Raw genomic sequence first — 20,641 nt, 5'->3', positions numbered from 1 at the left:
TTGGAAGATGATTTCATCCCCATTATCCAAAGTGACTGATTTCGACAAGATGTGGTTCATGTAAGATGGGAGCTCAACCCCATCGAAGCAGGAGATCATTCGATGTCCTGAAGGAGCACTTTGGGGACCGCATTCTGGCTTTTGGGTAATCAAAGACCACTGGCATGGGCCTGGATTGGCCACCATACTCTCCAGATCTGAACACCTGCGACTCCTTTTTGTGGGGCTACATTACAGACAAGGTGTACAGCAATCACCCCAAAACCGCTGCTGAGCTGAAAACAGCCATTCAGGAGGTCTTTGCCAGCACTGATGTTTCGACACTTCAGCGGGTCGAGCAGAATTTCACTATTTGTCTACGCATCATTGCCAATGATGGCAAGCATATCGAACATGTCATAACCTAAATCCATATATCTGTAGTGACATTTACATGTAGAATAAAGTGTGTGTGCAAGCTATAGTTTGTAACAAATGTATATTTTTTGTCATATAGTTCAATAACTGTCACCCTGTTTACAGCAATGTTTTGATTGCACGACTGCCGTGCCCACTTCAGCTCCTCGATCACGGGATTCCAGGCTGTACTCAGCTGTAGTCCACCGTCTTTACTGAAGATGTTGTCCGATATTTTCATCTCTATTGCTTCATGTATTGCACTATCCCAGAAGCCGTTGGTTGGTTTAATAATAGAAGTATCATCAAATGTAATTTGGTGTCCGTTTTCCAGTGCTCCGCTACAGTTGATTTTTCGGGATGACATAGGCAGAATCACCTTTCATGTTCTATGTAACTCTGCTCAGTAGTATGGACAGTCTGATCGACCTAAAACTGTCCACACCCACAAGTTATTCTGTATATTCCCTGAGTTCCAAGGCCTACATGATCTTTAACAGACTTCATTAGCTGCTGAATCTTTGCTGGGGACCTGAAGACTGTACTTATTTTATGTTTCTTCAGAAGCCGGCTAATCTTCCCTGTTATTGAGCCACAAAATGGTAAAAATGCAATATTTTTTGTGCCTTCTTTGGAAGTCTTCTGCTTTCATGGGTTAGCAGAAACTGCTTGCGAAATTTGTCTGTTGTTGAGAACTTTACATAAGTGGCTCAGTTCCTTCGGCAGGGAACACCCAGAATAGTGAAGAAAATTTCAAAGCTTCTTTTATGGTCGCAGCTGGAAGAGAGCGTTATTGAGAACCTCCTCCCTCAGGCACCCAGACCATCCATGTTCTTCAGTCTGCCAAACATACGTAAGGAGGATAGACCTTTAAGGCCTATAGTGAATACAATCAGATCACAGGCCTACAGACTTGCAAAGCATTTGGCCAGCCCCTTGTCGACACAAAATGGACACTGCGCACACCATATAAACAATATGGTGGACTTCATCAATTGAATTAAACATCTACTCCTTGTTGAAGCAGATATTATGGTTAGATTTGATTTGGTTTCCCTGTTTACGTGTGCGTCCGTCACTGACTCTATTGACTTGCAGTCCAAGCTTCTTGATGGCATCTTTATGGATTTATTAAACATACCCTGATGTCATCATACATTTTACATGTTGGAGAATATTACAACCAGACAGATGACGCCGTGATGAGGAGCCCATTAGCTCCAGTCGTAGCGAAGTTCTTTACGGAGCATTTTGAAGACATCACCTTTGACACGGCTCCTGCAAAGCCTAATTGTTTTTATCACTACATCGATGATACCTTCGTCAAATCTCAAAGAGTTCCTGGAACATATCAACAACATACCTGACCACAAAGTTCATGGTGGAAGTAGAGAAGGATGGTTTCTTGATGTCCTTGTCTGCCGTAAAACCAATGGCTGTCTTGGTCACAGTGTTTACCACAAGCCCACGCACAAAGATCGGTATCTGCACACCACCAGTTAACAACACCTGGCACAAAAATGGTCTGTTCTGAGGACCTTGGTACATCAAGCTGAAACAGTCTCTGACACCGAAAACATGCTAAGGGAACTGAAGCACTTACGTAAAATTTTTGTGGAAAACAGTTACAACAACTGACAAATTTCGCAATCAGTTTCTGCTAAGCCATGAAAGTAGAAGACCTCCCAAGAACATGAGAAGAAGATTGCATTTTTAACATTTTCTGGCTCAATTACAGCAAAGATTAGCCAGTTCCTGAAGAAACATAAAATCAGTACAGTCTTCAGACTCCCAGCAAAGATCCAGAAACTAATGAAGTCTGTGAAAGATGATGTAACTTCAGAACACCAGGAATATACAAAATAACACATGGGTGCGGGCAGTTTTACGTTGGTCAGACAGTGCATACTACTGAACATCGTCACATATAACATGAAAGGTGTTTCCACCTACGTTATCCCAAAAAAATCAGCTGAAACAGAGCATGCACTGGAAAACAGGCATCGAATTGCATTCGATGATACTTCTATTACTAAACCGACCAACAGCTTCTGGGATAGGAAGCAACAGAGATAAGAATATTGAGCAACACCCTCCATAAAAATGGTGGACTGCAGCTGAGTTGGGATCCTGCGTTTGAAGTGGGTGTGGCAGTTGCGCAACCAAAACATTGAAATATATGGTGCGGGACTAGGTACCAATGACGTCACCAACCGGTGGCTTGGGTATATACAGTGACATTCAGACAACAGTCAGCCACTTGACAATAACTGAGAAGATCTCTGCCAAAAGCCCATGGGCAGTTAACCACTTGATGCAACTTGAAACCCGAGAATATTTTATTGGATGGAAATAGTCTTTATCCTGCCAGGCAACTGAGGGAGTGGTTAACTACATACAAGTCAGCTCTGCCTGCTTTGAACTTAAAAATACAAGGGTATTCTTAAAAGTAATGAATCCAAATTTTTAAAGCGAAAACTAGAAAAGCTTTTTAAATAAAACAAATGTTACTGACATACTACATCTTTATTCTTAATGTCTAAATATTTATTTCGTAACACAGTCGTCCTGGCAATGAAAATGTCTCCCAACAAGGACCCAGCCAGGATATCATCAAAGGGGACTGCTGATTTGTTAAAAAGGATCTTCAAAAGACTCATATGTTAAGTAATTCGTTTTCTGGAGGTCTTCATACAAATAGTATTTGGTCTATGAAATTAATTAAGAAGAACTTTTCTTAACCCTTGCAGTACCGATGGGTGGGGGTGCAGGTGAGGAGGATACTCTACACCTACCATTTGAAAATATTGTTACCTTGCTGCTGCTATTATCGTCTTCTGTTCAGAGACAGGTTTGATGCAGCCTCCCATGCTACTCCATCCTTCATCTCCCAGTAACTACTGCAACCTAAATCCTTCTGAATCTGCTTAATGTATACATCTCTTTGTCTCTCTCTATGATTTTTAACCTCCACACTGCCCACCAATACTAAATTGGTGATCCACTGAAGCCTCAGAACATGTCCTACCAACTGATCCCTTCTTCTAGTCAAGTTGTGGCACAAATTCCTCTTCTCCCAAATTCTGTTCAGTACCTCCTCATTACTTACGTGATCTACCCATCTAATCTTCAGCATTCTTCTGTAGCACCACATTTCGAAAGCTTCTATTCTCTTCTTGTCTAAACTATTTGTCGTCCATGTTTCACTTCCACACATGGCAACACTCCATACAAATACTTTCAGAAAGGACTTCCTGACACTTAAATGTACACTTATTAACAAATTTCTCTTCTTCAGAAATGCTTTCCTTACTATTGCCAGTCTACATTTTATATCCTCTCCACTTCGACCATCATCAGTTATTTTGTTTCCCAAATAGCAAAACTCGTTTACTAATTTTTCAGCATCTCATTTCCTAATCTAATTCCCTCAGCATCACCTGATTGAATCTGACAACATTCCATTATCCTAGTTTTGCTTTTGTTGATGTTCATCTTATATCCTCCTTTCAGGACACTGCCTATTCAGTTCAACTGCTCTTCCAGATCCTTTGCTGTCTGGCAGAATTACAATGTCATTGGAAAACCTCAAAGTTTTTATTTCTTCTCCATGGATTTTAATCCCTACTTCAAATTATTCTCTCGTTTCCTTTACTGCTTGTTCAATATATAGACTGAATAATGTCGGGGACAGACTGCAACCCTGTCGCACTCCCTTCTAAACCACTGCTTCCCCATCATGCCACCTCGACTTTTGTAACTGCCATCTGGTTTCTGTACAAATTGTAAATAGCTTTTCACTCTGCATCTACATCTACATTTATACTCCGCAAGCCACCCAACGGTGTGTGGCGGAGGGCACTTTACGTGCCACTGTCATTACCTCCCTTTCCTGTTCCAGTTGCGTATGGTTCGCGGGAAGAACGACTGTCTGAAAGCCTCCGTGCGCGCTCTAATCTCTCTAATGTTACATTCGTGATCTCCTCGGGAGGTATAAGTAGGGGGAAGCAATATATTCGATACCTCATCCAGAAACGCACCCTCTCGAAACCTGGCGAGCAAGCTACACCGCGATGCAGAGCGCCTCTCTTGCAGAGTCTGCCACTTGAGTGTATTAAACATCTCTGTAACGCTATCACGGTTACCAAATAACCCTGTGACGAAACGCGCCGCTCTTCTTTGGATCTTCTCTATCTCCTCCGTCAACCCGATCTGGTACGGATCCCACACTGATGAGCAATACTCAAGTATAGGTCGAACGAGTGTTTTGTAAGCCACCTCCTTTGTTGATGGACTACATTTTCTAAGCACTCTCCCAATGAATCTCAACCTGGTACCCGCCTTACCAACAATTAATTTTATATGATCATTCCACTTCAAATCGTTCCGCACGCATACTCCCAGATATTTTACAGAAGTAACTGCTACCAGTGTTTGTTCCGCTATCATATAATCATACAATAAAGGATCCTTCTTTCTATGTATTCGCAATACATTACATTTGTCTATGTTAAGGGACAGTTGCCACTCCCTGCACCAAGTGCCTATCCGCTGCAGATCTTCCTGCATTTTGCTACAATTTTCTAATGCTGCAACTTCTCTGTATACTACAGCATCATCCGCGAAAAGCCGCATGGAACTTCCGACACTATCTACTAGGTCATTTATATATATTGTGAAAAGCAATGGTCCCATAACACTCCCCTGTGGCACGCCAGAGGTTACTTTAACGTCTGTAGACGTCTCTCCATTGATAACAACATGCTGTGTTCTGTTTGCTAAAAACTCTTCAATCCAGCCACACAGCTGGTCTGATATTCCGTAGGCTCTTACTTTGTTTATCAGGCGACAGTGCGGAACTGTATCGAACGCCTTCCGAAAGTCAAGAAAAATAGCATCTACCTGGGAGCCGGTATCTAATATTTTCTGGGTCTCGTGAACAAATAAAGTGGGTTGGGTCTCACACGATCGCTGTTTACGAAATCCATGTTGATTCCTACAGAGTAGATTCTGGGTTTCCAAAAACGACATGATACTCGAGCAAAAAACATGTTCTAAAACTCTACAACAGATCAACGTCAGAGATATAGGTCTATAGTTTTGCGCATCTGCTCGACGACCCTTCTTGAAGACTGGGACTACCTGTGCTCTTTTCCAATCATTTGGAACCCTCCGTTCCTCTAGAGACTTGCGGTACACGGCTGTTAGAAGGGGGCAAGTTCTTTCGCGTACTCTGTGTAGAGTCGAATTGGTATCCCGTGAGGTCCAGTGGACTTTCCTCTGTTGAGTGATTCCAGTTGCTTTTCTATTCCTTGGACACTTATTTCGATGTCAGCCATTTTTTCATTTGTGCGAGGATTTAGAGAAGGAACTACAGTGCGGTCTTCCTCTGTGAAACAGCTTTGGAAAAAGGTGTTTAGTATTTCAGCTTTAGACGTGTCATCCTCTGTTTCAATGCCATCATCATCCCGGAGTGTCTGGATATGCTGTTTCGAGCCACTTACTGATTTAACGTAAGACCAGAACTTCCTAGGATTTTCTGTCAAGTCGGTACATAGAATTTTACTTTCGAATTCACTGAACGCTTCACGCATAGCCCTCCTTACGCTAACTTTGACATCGCTTAGCTTCTGTTTGTCTGAGAGGTTTTGGCTGCGTTTAAACTTGGAGTGAAGCTCTCTTTGCTTTCGCAGTAGTTTCCTAACTTTGTTGTTGTACCACGGTGGGTTTTTCCCGTCCCTCACAGTTTTACTCGGCACGTACCTGTCTAAAATGCATTTTACAATTGCCTTGAACTTTTTCCATAAACACTCAACATTGTCAGTGTCGGAACAGAAATTTTCGTTTTGATCTGTTAGGTAGTCTGAAATCTGCCTTCTATTACTCTTGCTAAACAGATAAACCTTCCTCCCTTTTTTTTATATTCCTATTAACTTCCATATTCAGGAATGCTACAACGGCCTTATGATCACTGATTCCCTGTTCTGCACTTACGGAGTCGAAAAGTTCGGGTCTATTTGTTATCAGTAGGTCCAAGATGTTATCTCCACGAGTTGGTTCTCTGTTTAATTGCTCGAGGTAATTTTCGGATAGTGCACTCAGTATAATGTCACTCGATGCTCTGTCCCTACCACCCGTCCTAAACATCTGAGTGTCCCAGTCTATATCTGGTAAATTGAAATCTCCACCTAAGACTATAACATGCTGAGAAAATTTATGTGAAATGTATTCCAAATTTTCTCTCAGTTGTTCTGCCACTAATGCTGCTGAGTCGGGAGGTCGGTAAAAGGAGCCAATTATGAACCTAGCTCGGTTGTTGAGTGTAACCTCCACCCATAATAATTCACAGGAACTATCCACTTCTACTTCACTACAGGATAAACTACTACTAACAGCGACGAACACCCCACCACCGGTTGCATGCAATCTATCCTTTCTAAACACCGTCTGTACCTTTGTAAAAATTTCGGCAGAATTTATCTCTGTCTTCAGCCAGCTTTCTGTACCTATAACGATTTCAGCTTCGGTGCTTTCTATCAGTGCTTGAAGTTCCGGTACTTTACCAACGCAGCTTCGACAGTTGACAATTACAATACTGATTGCTGCTTGGTCCCCGCATGTCCTGACTTTGCCCTGCACCCGTTGAGGCTGTTGCCCTTTCTGTACTTACCCAAGGCCATCTAACCTAAAAAACCGCCCAGCCCACGCCACACAACCCCTGCTACCCGTGTAGCCGCTTGTTGCGTGTAGTGGACTCCTGACCTATCCAGCGGAACCCGAAACCCCACCACCCTAAGGCGCAAGTCGAGGAATCTGCAGCCCACATGGTCGCAGAACCGTCTCAGCCTCTGATTCAGACCCTCCACTCGGCTCTGTACCAAAGGTCTGCAGTCAGTCCTGTCGACGATGCTGCAGATGGTGAGCTCTGCTTTCATCCCGCTAGCACCAAATCAGATAGCCGCTGGAAGCCAGAGAGGATTTCCTCCGATCCATAGCGACACACATCATTGGTGCCGACATGAGCGACCACCTGCAGATGGGTGCACCCTGTACCCTTCATGGCATCCGGAAGGACCCTTTCCACATCTGGAATGACTCCCCCCGGTATGCACACGGAGTGCACATTGGTTTTCTTCCCCTCTCTTGCTGCCATTTCCCTAAGGGGCCCCATTATGCGCCTGACGTTGGAGCTCCCAACTACCAGTAAGCCCACCCTCTGCGACCGCCCGGATCTTGCAGACTGAGGGGCAACCTCTGGAACAGGACAAGCAGCCATGTCAGGCCGAAGATCAGTATCAGCCTGAGACAGAGCCTGAAACCGGTTCGTCAGACAAACGGGAGAGGCCTTCCGTTCAGCCCTCCGGTATGTCTTTCGCCCCCTGCCACACCTTGAGACGACCTCCCACTCTACCACAGGTGAGGGATCAGCCTCAATGCGGGCAGTATCCCGGGCAACCACAGTCTTAGTCCAATCGGGGGATGCGTGGGACGAGCTGGCCGTCACCGACAAACCCCCACAGTGATGCCCATTGGCAACAGCCTCAAGCTGTGTGACCGAAGCCAACACTGCCTGAAGCTGGGAGCGAAGGGATGCCAACTCAGCCTGCATCCGAACACAGCAGTTGCAGTCCCTATCCATGCTAAAAACTGTTGTGCAAAGAACTTCTGAACTAATCTACAGAGAGCGCAAACAAATCGACAAAATTTAAACGGTTATTAAAATACAAGATTGCCTAGTAAATGCAGTAATGCTGCTACTTGCGCACTGCTGACACACTGCTCGGCGGCGGAAGGAGACTACGCGATTTTACACTATTTAGGTAGTGAAACGCGATGCTACAACTCTCAAATACTATAATACGCCCAAAATTTATGAATTAAACAATGCAAGTACCAAAAACACGCAAAGAAATTAAGAATTAAACTATGTAACAAATGAGTGAGCTAGGAGTATACGACTTGCTGCTGCAGCTGCTTATCCAACGGCGGCAGGGAGCACACTTGTATTTGACCCCTGCCACCTTCAAAATTTGAAAGAGTATTCCAGTCAACATTGACAAAAGTTTATTCTAAGTCTACAAAAGCTACAAACATAGGTTTGCCTTTCCTTAATCTATCTTCTAAGATAGTTCATAGGGTCAGTATTGCCTCACATGTTCCAACATTTCTACGGAATTCCAACTAATCTTTCCCGAGGTCAGCTTCTACCAGTTTTTCCATTCGTCTGTAAAGAATTCGTGTTAGTATTTTGCAGCCGTGACTTATTAAACTGATAGTTTGGTAATTTTTACACCTGTCAACACCTGCTTTCTTTGGGATCGGAATTATTATATTCTTCTTGAAGTCTGAGGGTATTTCACCTGTCTGATACACCCTGCTCCTCAGATGGTAGAGTTTTGTCAAGGCTGGCTCTCCCAAGGCTATCAGTAGTTCTAATGGAATGTTTTCTACTCACAGGGTCTTGTTTCGACTTAGGTACTTCATTGCTCTGTCAAATTCTTCATGCAGTCTTACCTTGTTACGTAGCTCATATTTTAAAATGTTGAAAGAAAATACAAGGTGTATAACTTTGCTTCCGCTGTTCGCCAATAGGTGGCGACAACGGTAAGTAGTGGTTGAAAGAAACAGAGCGCAGATGTCAGGCAGTTAGCTTGGACCTCGGTCAACATAACCGCATTCAAACATTAGTCGATTTGTGTCTGCATCATAAAGTTATTCTTGATTGAAAATGCCAGTTTAAGAGCCTAATTCTCGTCACTTGCGGGACATGTTACTGTTTTGTTTCAATATGAAGAAAACAGTGGCCGAGTCTCATTGAATGCTCTCAGGTACGTATGGTAAGGAAGCTATCAGTGAAAGAATGTGTCGGAGTGATTTCAACGCTTCAAGAATGGTGATTTTAACATTGTAGACCAGCATAGTGGTGGAAGAGAGAATGTTTTCGAAGATGCAGAATTGGAGACACTGCTGAGTGAAGACTCGTGTCAAACTCAAGAAGAATCGGCACGATTAGTGGGAGTCACACAGCATGCCATTTCAAAACGTCTCAAGGCTATAGACACAATTCAGAAAGAAAGAACTTGGGTCCCATGTGAGCTGAAACCAAGATATGTTGAATTGCTTCAGATGCAAAAACGAAAGGGATTTCTGCATCGCAATGTGACCGGAGATGAAAAATGGTTTGATTATGATAATCCTAAAATGCAAAAAATCATGGGGATATCCCGGCCATGCTTCCATGGCCAAATCGAATATTCACGGTTCCAAGATCATGCTCTGCATTTGGTGGGACCAGCTCAGCATCGTGTACTACGAGGTGTTAAAACCAAGTGAAACAATCACAGGTGCTCGTTATCGAATTAATGCGTTTGAGCAGAGCATTAAAAGACAAACGGCTGCAATACAGCGAGAGGCACGATAAAGTGATTTTGTAGCACAACAACGCTCAACCCCACGATGCAAAAGAGGTCAAAACGTACTTCGAAACGTTAAAATGTGAAGTCCTACCCCAATCACTGTATTCTCCAGACATTGCTCCCTCTGACTATCACCTGTTTAGATCAATGGCGCATGGCCTGGCTGACCAACAATTCGATCACATGAAGAAGTCATAAACTGGATCGATTCGTGGATTGCTTCAGAAGATGAACAATTTTTTCGACGCAGGATTCGTACACTGCCCGAAAGATGGAAGAAAGTAGTTGCCAACGATGGAAAATACTTTGAATGATACATGTGTAACCAGTTTTTTTCATTAAAGCCTCAAATGTTGGGGAAAAAAACAGCAGAAGCAAAGTTAAACCTTCCTTAACTGCTTTAAATTTTTGAGCAAAGTGTAACCCAAAAATTTAAGTCCTTATAGTGAATGCAACTTTTTGCAACACATATGATATTCACATTTTCAATTTCAGGACCCTTCTTACACTTAAATATTCCATTAAAAAGCACATTGTGAACAAAAGTCAGACAATTAATGAAATCTGTATTTATTTCTGTTTTTCTTTTTCGTGGTGATCATAAAGTATCTTTCCCCTCTATGTACACTTTATGGAAAATTTGTCGTTATTACTAAGATTGTGATAAAAGATATTTTCAGCTTTCTGGACACACTAAGGTTTTCTTCATACTGTTCACTGTTTAGATTTACATGTGTCATATGATGTTTGTTCATACAAGTGATGTTGTCACTGCATTGCATTCTTTATGTAACCACAGCAAGAAGTATGCTGAAGATTAGATGGGTAGATTTGGTAATTACTGAGAAGGTAGTGAATCAAATCAAGGAAAAAAGAAGTTTGAGGCACAACTTGACTAAAATAAGGAATCAGTTAATAGGTCACACACCGAGGCACAAAATCCTCGTCAATTTGGTAAGGGAGGAAAGTGGGTGGGGGGAATTGTAGAGAGAGACAAAGGGAACAATACAAGTAAGTTCACATGGATGTTGGCTGAAGCAGTTTTTCAGAGACGAAGAGACACACAGTTTGGAGAACTACATCAAACCAGTCAACTGAAGATCACCACCACCACCACAACAACAACTTTAAAGAAATTTAATGAAATTGCTTACCAATGCAATGACATTTAAATAACATTATTACTGCAAAAACAGTTTCTGTATAAGAATTTATAAGCTTTTTCTCATTTCTAGTCACTTCAACTATTCACAACAGCAACAACATACTACACATTTTCAATATTTTAATATATTGTAGAATTAGTTAGAATGTAGAAATTCTTATGTCCACATAATGTGTGTCTTCTCACACATAATAATTTAACAGAAATTTTATCTGCTCAGATAAGAGAGAGAAAGAAAACTGGCGTTCTACAGATCGGAGCGTGGAATGTCAGATCCCTTAATCGGGCAGGTAGGTTAGAAAATTTAAAAAGGGAAATGGATAGGTTAAAGTTAGATATAGTGGGAATTAGTGAAGTTCGGTGGCAGGAGGAACAAGACTTTTGGTCAGGTGAATACAGGGTTATAAATACAAAATCAAATAGGGGTAATGCAGGAGTAGGTTTAATAATGAATAAAAAAATAGGAGTGCGGGTAAGCTACTACAAACAGCATAGTGAACGCATTATTGTGGCCAAGATAGACACAAAGCCCATGCCTACTACAGTAGTACAAGTTTATATGCCAACTAGCTCTGCAGATGATGAAGAAATAGGTGAAATGTATGACGAGATAAAAGAAATTATTCAGGTAGTGAAGGGAGACGAAAATTTAATAGTCATGGGTGACTGGAATTCGTCAGTAGGAAAAGGGAGGGAAGGAAACATAGTAGGTGAATATGGATTGGGGCTAAGAAATGAAAGAGGAAGCCGCCTTGTAGAATTTTGCGCAGAGCATGACTTAATCATAGCTAACACATGGTTCAAGAATCATAAAAGAAGGTTGTATACCTGGAAGAATCCTGGAGATACTAAAAGGTATCAGATAGATTATATAATGGTAAGACAGAGATTTAGGAACCAGGTTTTAAATTGTAAGACATTTCCAGGGGCAGATGTGGACTCTGACCACAATCTATAGGTTATGAACTGCAGATTGAAACTGAAGAAATTGCAAAAAGGTGGGAATTTAAGTAGATGGGACCTGGATAAACTGACAGAACCAGAGGTTGTAGAGAGTTTCAGGGAGAGCATAAGGGAACAATTGACAGGAATGGGGGAAAGAAATACAGTAGAAAAAGAATGGGTAGCTCTGAGGGATGAAGTAGTGACGGCAGCAGACGATCAAGTAGGTAAAAAGACGAGGGCTAATAGAAATCCTTGGGTAACAGAAGAAATATTGAATTTAATTGATGAAATGAGAAAATATAAAAATGCAGTAAATGAAGCAGGCAAAAAGGAATACAAACGTCTCAAAAATGAGATTGACAGGAAGTGCAAAATGGCTAAGCAGGGATGGCTAGAGGACAAATGTAAGGATGTAAAGGCTTGTCTCACTAGGGGTAAGATAGATACTGCCTACAGGAAAATTAAAGAGACCTTTGGAGAAAAGAGAACCACTTGTATGAATATCAAGAGCTCAGATGGCAACCCAGTTCTAAGCAAAGAAGGGAAGGCAGAAAGGTGGAAGGAGTATATAGAGGGTTTATACAAGGGCGATGTACTTGAGGACAATATAATGGAAAGGGAAGAGGATGTACATGAAGACGAAATGGGAGATAAGATACTGCGTGAAGAGTTTGACAGAGCACTGAAAGACCTGAGTCGAAACAAGGCCCCGGGAGTAGACAACATTCCATTAGAACTACTGATGGCCTTGGGAGAGCCAGTCATGACAAAACTCTACCACCTGGTGAGCAAGATGTATGAGACAAGCGAAATACCCTCAGACTTCAAGAAGAATATAATAATTCCAATCCCAAAGAAAGCAAGTGTTGACAGATGTGAAAATTACCGAACTATCAGTTTAATAAGTCATGGCTGCAAAATACTAACGCGAATTCTTTACAGACGAATGGAAAAACTGGTAGAAGCAGACCTCGGGGAAGATCAGTTTGGATTCCGTAGAAATGTTGGAACACGTGAGGCAATACTAACCTTACGACTTATCTTTGAAGAAAGATTAAGAAAAGGCAAACCTACGTTTCTAGCATTTGTAGACTTAGAGAAAGCTTTTGACAATGTTGATTGGAATACTCTCTTTCAAATTCTGAAGGTGGCAGGGGTAAAATACAGGGAGCGAATGGCTATTTACAATTTGTACAGAAACCAGGTGGCAGTTATAAGAGTCGAGGGGCATGAAAGGGAAGCAGTGGTTGGGAAAGGAGTGAGACAGGGTTGTAGCCTCTCCCTGATGTTATTCAATCTGTATATTGAGCAAGCAGTAAAGGAAACAAAAGAAAAATTCGGAGTAGGTATTAAAATTCATGGAGAAGAAGTTAAAACTTTGAGGTTCGCCGATGACATTGTAATTCTGTCAGAGACAGCAAAGGACTTGGAAGAGCAGTTGAACGGAATGGACAGTGTCTTGAAAGGAGGATATAAGATGAACATCAACAAAAGCAAAATGAGAATAATGGAATGTAGTCTAATTAAATCGGGTGATGCTGAGGGAATTAAATTAGGAAATGAGACACTTAAAGTAGTAAAGGAATTTTGCTATTTAGGGAGTAAAATAACTGATGATGGTCGAAGTAGAGAGGATATAAAATGTAGACTGGCAATGGCAAGGAAATCGTTTCTCAAGAAGAGAAATTTGTTAACGTCGAGTATAGATTTAAGTGTCAGGAAGCTGTTTCTGAAAGTATTTGTATGGAGTGTAGCCATGTATGGAAGAGAAACATGGACGATAACTAGTTTGGACAAGAAGAGAATAGAAGCTTTCGAAATGTGGTGCTACAGAAGAATGCTGAAGATAAGGTGGGTAGATCACGTAACTAATGAGGAGGTATTGAATAGGATTGGGGAGAAGAGAAGTTTGTGGCACAACTTGACTAGAAGAAGGGATCGGTTGGTAGGACATGTTTTGAGGCATCAAGGGATCACAAATTTAGCATTGGAGGGCAGCGTGGAGGGTAAAAATCGTAGAGGGAGACCAAGAGATGAATACACTAAGCAGATTCAGAAGGATGTAGGTTGCAGTAGGTACTGCGAGATGAAGAAGCTTGCACAGGATAGAGTAGCATGGAGAGCTGCATCAAACCAGTCTCAGGACTGAAGACCTCAACAACAACAACAACAGATAAGATTATTGTTAAGCAATGATGTAGGGGAAAATATTAATATTTTTGCTTAGAAGTGAGATTTCACTTATGTAAGGAGCCCCTTTCTGAAATGCTCATCATGTTGCATGTAGGTGACTAAAGTAAACGAAAGATGCCATTATTTTAGCGCATCATATCTGCAAAACAAATGGATAAAAAAGAGCTTCAGGCTGTTAGACTTAAAATTATTTTGAAATTTTTTGTTTCCATGCCAATTTCAGCTAAATAAATAAAAACTTTTGGAAGTAATTGTAAATGCAAACTTACAAATTATCTTAAATAGCATTTCAAATTAATTGTGAGTTGCTTAATATACTGTGTAGCTTAAGTTCCACTGAACCCATACAGCAAAATTTATCTGTATTCATGTGGAAATGTAAGTTACATATGCATCAACCATCTCTTTTGTACATCAAAACAGGTAATTCTCTGATAGCATTAAATGGTTTAAATGATAATGAGGCAGCCAGCCAGTAAATAGAACAATTATGTGAACTGCTAGCAGTTAGCTGAGCAAAGCTGCCTCCTCCATGTACAGAGGCAGAATCTGTTTGGTATCATATTAACTGATTAATTACTAGAACTTCGTGATTAATTTTTTGGTCAACTGGATCCAGTTCTCTATCCAATGATTTCCAGGAAAACAAAAATTTCATTTTCAACATTTCATGTGATTACTGCTCGAATTTAAAAATTTCAAATTCAGTCGTAATCTACCCATTAAAAGGTATAACCCCAAATTGAAGGTTTACCACAGTAAGACAAGTATTACAGTTAGAAACTTTGCACACGTCTTGAGACACAATAGCTCTCTATGCACAAATTACCCAGGCTATATTTATCCAGTATTTGAGAATGACAGCACACAATGACTATCAACAAACTTCAAACAGAATTTCAAATCTTTTTGAAACTTTTTCTCACTAACACCCCCCACAAAATAATGAAAGGAAAAAAGTTTATTGCTTACTCCAATTTTGTTGTTCATGCAGTAAAACTGCAGTATCAAACAAGACATTTTAATTTATTACTTCTCTCCCACTAACTCTGTTTGTAACATGTTTTGCAGACTGTATACCACTGAATGCACCTGTACAGTTATATCATTGTATTACATATAACGTCAAAAACATTGAGAAGAATGAAAAACTAGCTTTTACTTAAAACAGTCCTCAAATTACACAGACTATACCCATATCCAGTGTGTGATGACGACGATGTCAGTACTTAGCAACTTCCAATGCACTTCAGACATAATTTCAAATCTTTTTTGCACTTGCATGCTTAACAAGAAATATTTAAAACATAAACTCACCTGGAGAGTAATTAGATGGCCAAAAACTGGCTTGTGAAACAAATAATAAATATTACAGAATATTACACTAGTGTTTTATGTTTTTCATTCATAATGTATAACATATTCTACCAAGGACTTACAATCTATGCAAAAGAAGTATACTTCTTAAATGGTTGTCACTGTTAGGTGGTCATGGTTTTCCTAATAGAGAAACCACATTCCCCATTCTGGGGATAATCCAACAGTAATTAATCACCTCAGACAAATTCCTCTGTGTACCATGACTGCAATAAATATTGGAATAACATATGTACCAATTATTTACAGACTGTCCACTTAGTCTGCAGCAAAGTAATTAAGTAATCAATAGTTGACCAGGACCTAAGAAGGATAATTTTTTGAGAATGGCAGCCACTCATGCCAGAAAAATGTCAGATCATCAATTAATCATCTATCAGCTGAAGAACCCAAAACAGATGCTTCCAAGGTGATCTAACATTAAACTTCTTGTTTATGTGCTTATCCACTGCTCAATACCACATCTGTCCAGTGAGTGGTTGCCTGTATTCCTCAAGTTTATTCCACATAGGATTTTTGTCAGCATATAATTATAGTAAGAAATTAAGAGTTTACATTTTTTAAAAATATTTTCAACAAGCACTACTAATTTTATGTTGGGATGAATAGCATGTCTAAGCTCTAGCAGAACAAAAGAAATGTTTGAGATATCACTATTTTAAAAGCTGCCATATTGCTTCTCAACTAAAAAAAAAAATTGATTTATTTTACTATGCTTTCTGATTTGTGGCCTTACTGTGAACCATATACTGTATAATAATCAGTTTTTACTTACATTGTTGAGTTTCCAGTTGAAGAACTGTATTCGTACCTCATACAAAACCAACAACAGTACTCAAATGGTATTCATAGAACTAATCACTGGTTTTATAAGCTGAGAAAATATACCCCATATTTCAGCTTCTAAAGGTACATAATATAAAGTCTACAAAATACCTAATTAAAATTACCTCCAACTGCAGGAAGCTTCAATTCTAAGCCAAGACACAAACTGTGCAAAACGTTCCATAGTTCACGCACCTATAACAACATAAGAGGGATTAGAACATACTACTAATGAACTTATTTCAGTATTACTACCGGAAACGGGGGATATTACACAGATAATACATTTTTTCCAGGATAAAATTCGATCATCAGTGGCAAATAAATTTTATTATGCTTTACTGGTTTCAAAAGCTTAATTTGTAGTCTTCAAAAGCATATAAAATTAGTGATGATACAAATGTTTAGACCTAGCCTATATATTTATGTTAAGTATAAAATGTATTACAAACATTTATGAAATATGAATTAGGCGATTCCTGACATATAGTGGAATTGGGTGTCATGATCTTTCAAATATATTATACAGAGTGGCACAGTTAAAAGTAGCCCTTCTACTCTGTGAATGGCAACGCAATATTTCAACTTCCGAAATAGAGTTAACAGCTATAACAATGGACAGTTTTATGCAATAATCAGTTGTTAGCACTCTTTTGTTGGTATTTCAGTTTATTTAATTAGTGAAGTTAGACATTCCCCTTTCTGGCCTGCAAAATTACTTTCTCGATACAGGAAAGAATTTTATTTTTGAAAGTATAGGTGAAAAAAGGTTCAGTTTAGGAAACTCATGAAATTTTGGGGGTAAAGTATCCAGATAGAGGATTACCAGCAAAGAGAGCAATACAGTTTAAATAAAAACTGACGCACCTATGGATCTATGCAAAATGACAAAGAATTCCTTCAATTCCACACCAGAATTATTTCAGACATTCTCCAAACAATTATTCAGAACCCAAAAAAGTCTACATGTAAATTGGCCCAATAGGTGCGTGTTAAGTAGGAGGAGTTGCCAATGGATAGAGAAAAGTCTTAATTTGAAGGCGTATTGTTGACAGTTGTGCAGCAATTGTGGGAGGATGACAGTCAGAAATGTGCAGATTACTGTATGTGGCTTCTGAGTAACATCAACGATGGTTTGTAAGACTTTTCATCACATCGTAAATGATGGAGCACTGTTTCCGTTTGGTGCAGTGCAACAGGAATGCACATCATCAAACCGATATTTTTGGACACTACACTGAACACAGTTGCACATACAGAATTTTTTGCTACATTTTGTGCAACTCTCTGAAAATGAAAGCCAATACTGCTTCTTCCAGCAAGCTGGAGCAACAGATCACATGTCTAAGGTATCCCTGGAATGAGACCACGATGACTTCACTGAGGAATGAACTGTCAGCAAGCATTTATGGCCACCATGTTCACTGGATCTAAAACATGTGATTTTTTCCTGTGGGGACACTTTGCAAGCAAGCATATACGAAACAAATTCACACACAATACAGGAACTGAAAGACATAAGGCATGAAGTTGCTGCCATATATATCTGAAATTTATGCCAGGTGTATCTGAATATGCTTAGTCGTGCACAGCAGTGTACTGATGTTGCAGGAGGTCACTTTGAACATCATCGATAAACTTATTTTTCACTGTAAAAAGAAATGGTACATTCATTTCAGCTCTTCATTTCTGTAGTTTCACTGCATGTGTTTTATACTTACATGGGCTACCTTTATCTGCACCACCCTGAATAAAACTTTATGTACCTTGGTTATATTTTTTATACATGTTCCTTGCTGCTAACACAGCAGATACATAGATGTGATTCAGTAACTGTAAATTGTGTGTCATTGTTTAAAATAATTATTTACAATATGTAAATTGCTACAAATACCATGGCATTATGCTTCTATGAAGACCTTGATACCTGCTAAACCACTACTAAGTACGGGTCTGTAAGGTACTTTTCACACTTCACATAAACATATAGCCATGGTCTGAAGATTTATAACATCCAATTTTTCTAGGCTTCTGAAGATCACAGATTAATTTGTCAAAACCAGTACACCATAATAAGATTTATTTGCAACTGATCACTGAATTTTATCCAGGAAAAAATAATACTACAGTTGCTGAAAATTACAGCCATGAATAAAATAACAAATACATTTAAATTTATACTCAAATAAATGTCAAATGCTTAAAGAAGAATTTTGTTGCTGTTTCAAAGTACATTTGCCTCCTTATTTAATTTACATGCTGATTTCACAAATAATTAATGTTCATGGTTTTTTGTATGTGATTTACTTAAGCTATTGTGTTATTCATGCATCTGACAAAACAACTTTATGTGCTAGTGCAGAGCAGTGACATGTCAATCAGTTTTAATTACACTAATCCTGACAAGTGGTGATCCCAATGTGATCCTCAAGCTGAAGGAACTGAACTACAGCAATGTTTTCTACTGAGCTCAGGAGACATCTGAAGATCGCACCATATGAAGCCTAGTGGCCCGCTTGCTGCCGGTTTGGGCCGATAATGCGGTATAATGGTTCACACAGGTGGAAGCCAATTTTTGTTGTGCTGAAATTATAGCCGATACCAAGAAGTTCACACTCGTTGTGAATCAGTGGGACCACTGTTTTGCGGCTGAAGTGCGAGACATCATCAGTGCACACCAACGAGAAACTCAAGACAGAACTAATATGGAGAGTTGCTGCTACACGGGAAGATAGAACCCGCTAAGTTCTTACACAAGAAGATATCTATGATTGTAAGCTGTCACTCCAACTGAAGCATCTGTGCAATTAAGAGGACACCCTCACCTATCAGACAACTTACTGCACACACTGTGGAGCAGTAGATTACATGGCAAATTGAGGCAATTGTGGCATCACAAACTAACAATCTACTACTGGATTCGTGACAGAATTGGCAGACCACATACAGGAAGCTATCACATCTGCCCCGATCAGTGACGTCATGGTACAAAGCAGCAGTACAACAGCCTGAGTTATGGTCGTGCGCACCTATTATGACTCGCTCACAGCAAAATTAGACTTACCATGCACACAGTTCAGCACATTGTTGTCACAAGGCGGTGCCAGAAACAACAGAGGCAGAAGAGAAGGCAGACAGTTGAGGAGGCAGTCTTTGAGTAACACTACATCTTTGTAAGGTGAGCAGCCTGTGTGTTGGTACCATTGCAGATTTGGCAACTATGCACAAAAATGTACATCACCAAGCTTCCACCAAAATGCCACCGCAGTCAATCATAGCCACAACCGATTGTCCGTCACCATCCAGACGCCTATTCATCAGTGACAGAGGTACTGGCCTAAAGTTTTCGTAGACACTGGTTCGGATGTCAGCATCCTGCCACAATATTCATTGTATTGCTGTAGGCCACCAACTGGCTTCCATCCAACAGCTGCCAATAGTTTCATTATTGCGGTCTGTGGAATCCAGCGAATGGAGCTGAACGTAGGTCTATGTCATCCGTTCACGTGGAATTTCGCTGTTGCAGATGTCATGGAAACGATCATCGGTGGAGATCTCTTGGTACATTACAAGTTCTTGCCTGAACGCCTGATTAGTGGACAGTGTTACTGTTTAAACTGACACCGGTTTTCATCATAGTGCAACCATCCACAATGCAAAGCTCATTCAGGTACCTGAGAGCGAATAAACTTTGCAGTTAAAGCTGTTTCCAAATTTGACCAGGCCACCTGTGCACCTAGACAGATTCAACACAATACAATGTATCACATCAAGACTACGGATGGACCACCAATGTCATGCCGAACTAGACATTTAGCACCGGACCATCTTGCAATCGCAATAGCTGAATTCAACACCATGCTGTGAGAGGACATTATTAGTCCATCGAAAAGTACGTGGTCCCCTGCGTTACATCTGGTGCCACGAAAAGGTGGGACCTGATGCCTGTGCGGAGATTATTACGTGCCGAGCGCAAGCACAGTGCCCAACCAATATCCTGTACCACTACTAAGAGACTACAACTATGTATTACAAGGTGTGATGATATTCTGCACTTGAAGACTGTGCTAATGCCTATACTCGTGTACCTTTGGTTTATGAGGACATTACGAAAGATTGCGAAATGCAGTGCAGGCATGGAGAAGATTCATTGACTCTGTTTTTCAAGGCATTTCGTTCTGTGTGTGCATACCTGGATGACATGTTCATGTTCTCAGAGACTGAGGAACAACACCTACAAGAGGCATTCAAGCGTTTAGAACATTGTAGAGTCATGTTGAATGTAACCAAGTGTGTTTTCAAACTGTGTGTGTTTGTGGGGGGT

General features: G+C 40.4%; 1 protein-coding gene across 2 annotated transcripts in view; it reads right to left on the bottom strand.

Annotated features, from left to right (window-relative positions):
- The window catches only part of LOC126259443 (tubulin epsilon and delta complex protein 1-like), a 145,138-nt gene that overhangs the window by 62,181 nt on the left and 62,316 nt on the right, over positions 1-20,641 (bottom strand). For both annotated transcript variants that reach the window (XM_049956258.1, XM_049956260.1), the window contains exon 2: positions 16,443-16,512. In XM_049956258.1, coding sequence (XP_049812215.1) covers positions 16,443-16,512 — 70 coding nt within the window. The remainder of the gene's footprint in view (positions 1-16,442; positions 16,513-20,641) is intronic.

This window comes from Schistocerca nitens, chromosome 5, assembly GCF_023898315.1.
Source record: "Schistocerca nitens isolate TAMUIC-IGC-003100 chromosome 5, iqSchNite1.1, whole genome shotgun sequence".
Lineage (NCBI taxonomy): Eukaryota > Metazoa > Arthropoda > Insecta > Orthoptera > Acrididae > Schistocerca > Schistocerca nitens.
Note: the sequence above shows the minus strand (reverse complement) of the source record. Positions and strands in the feature narration are given on the sequence as shown.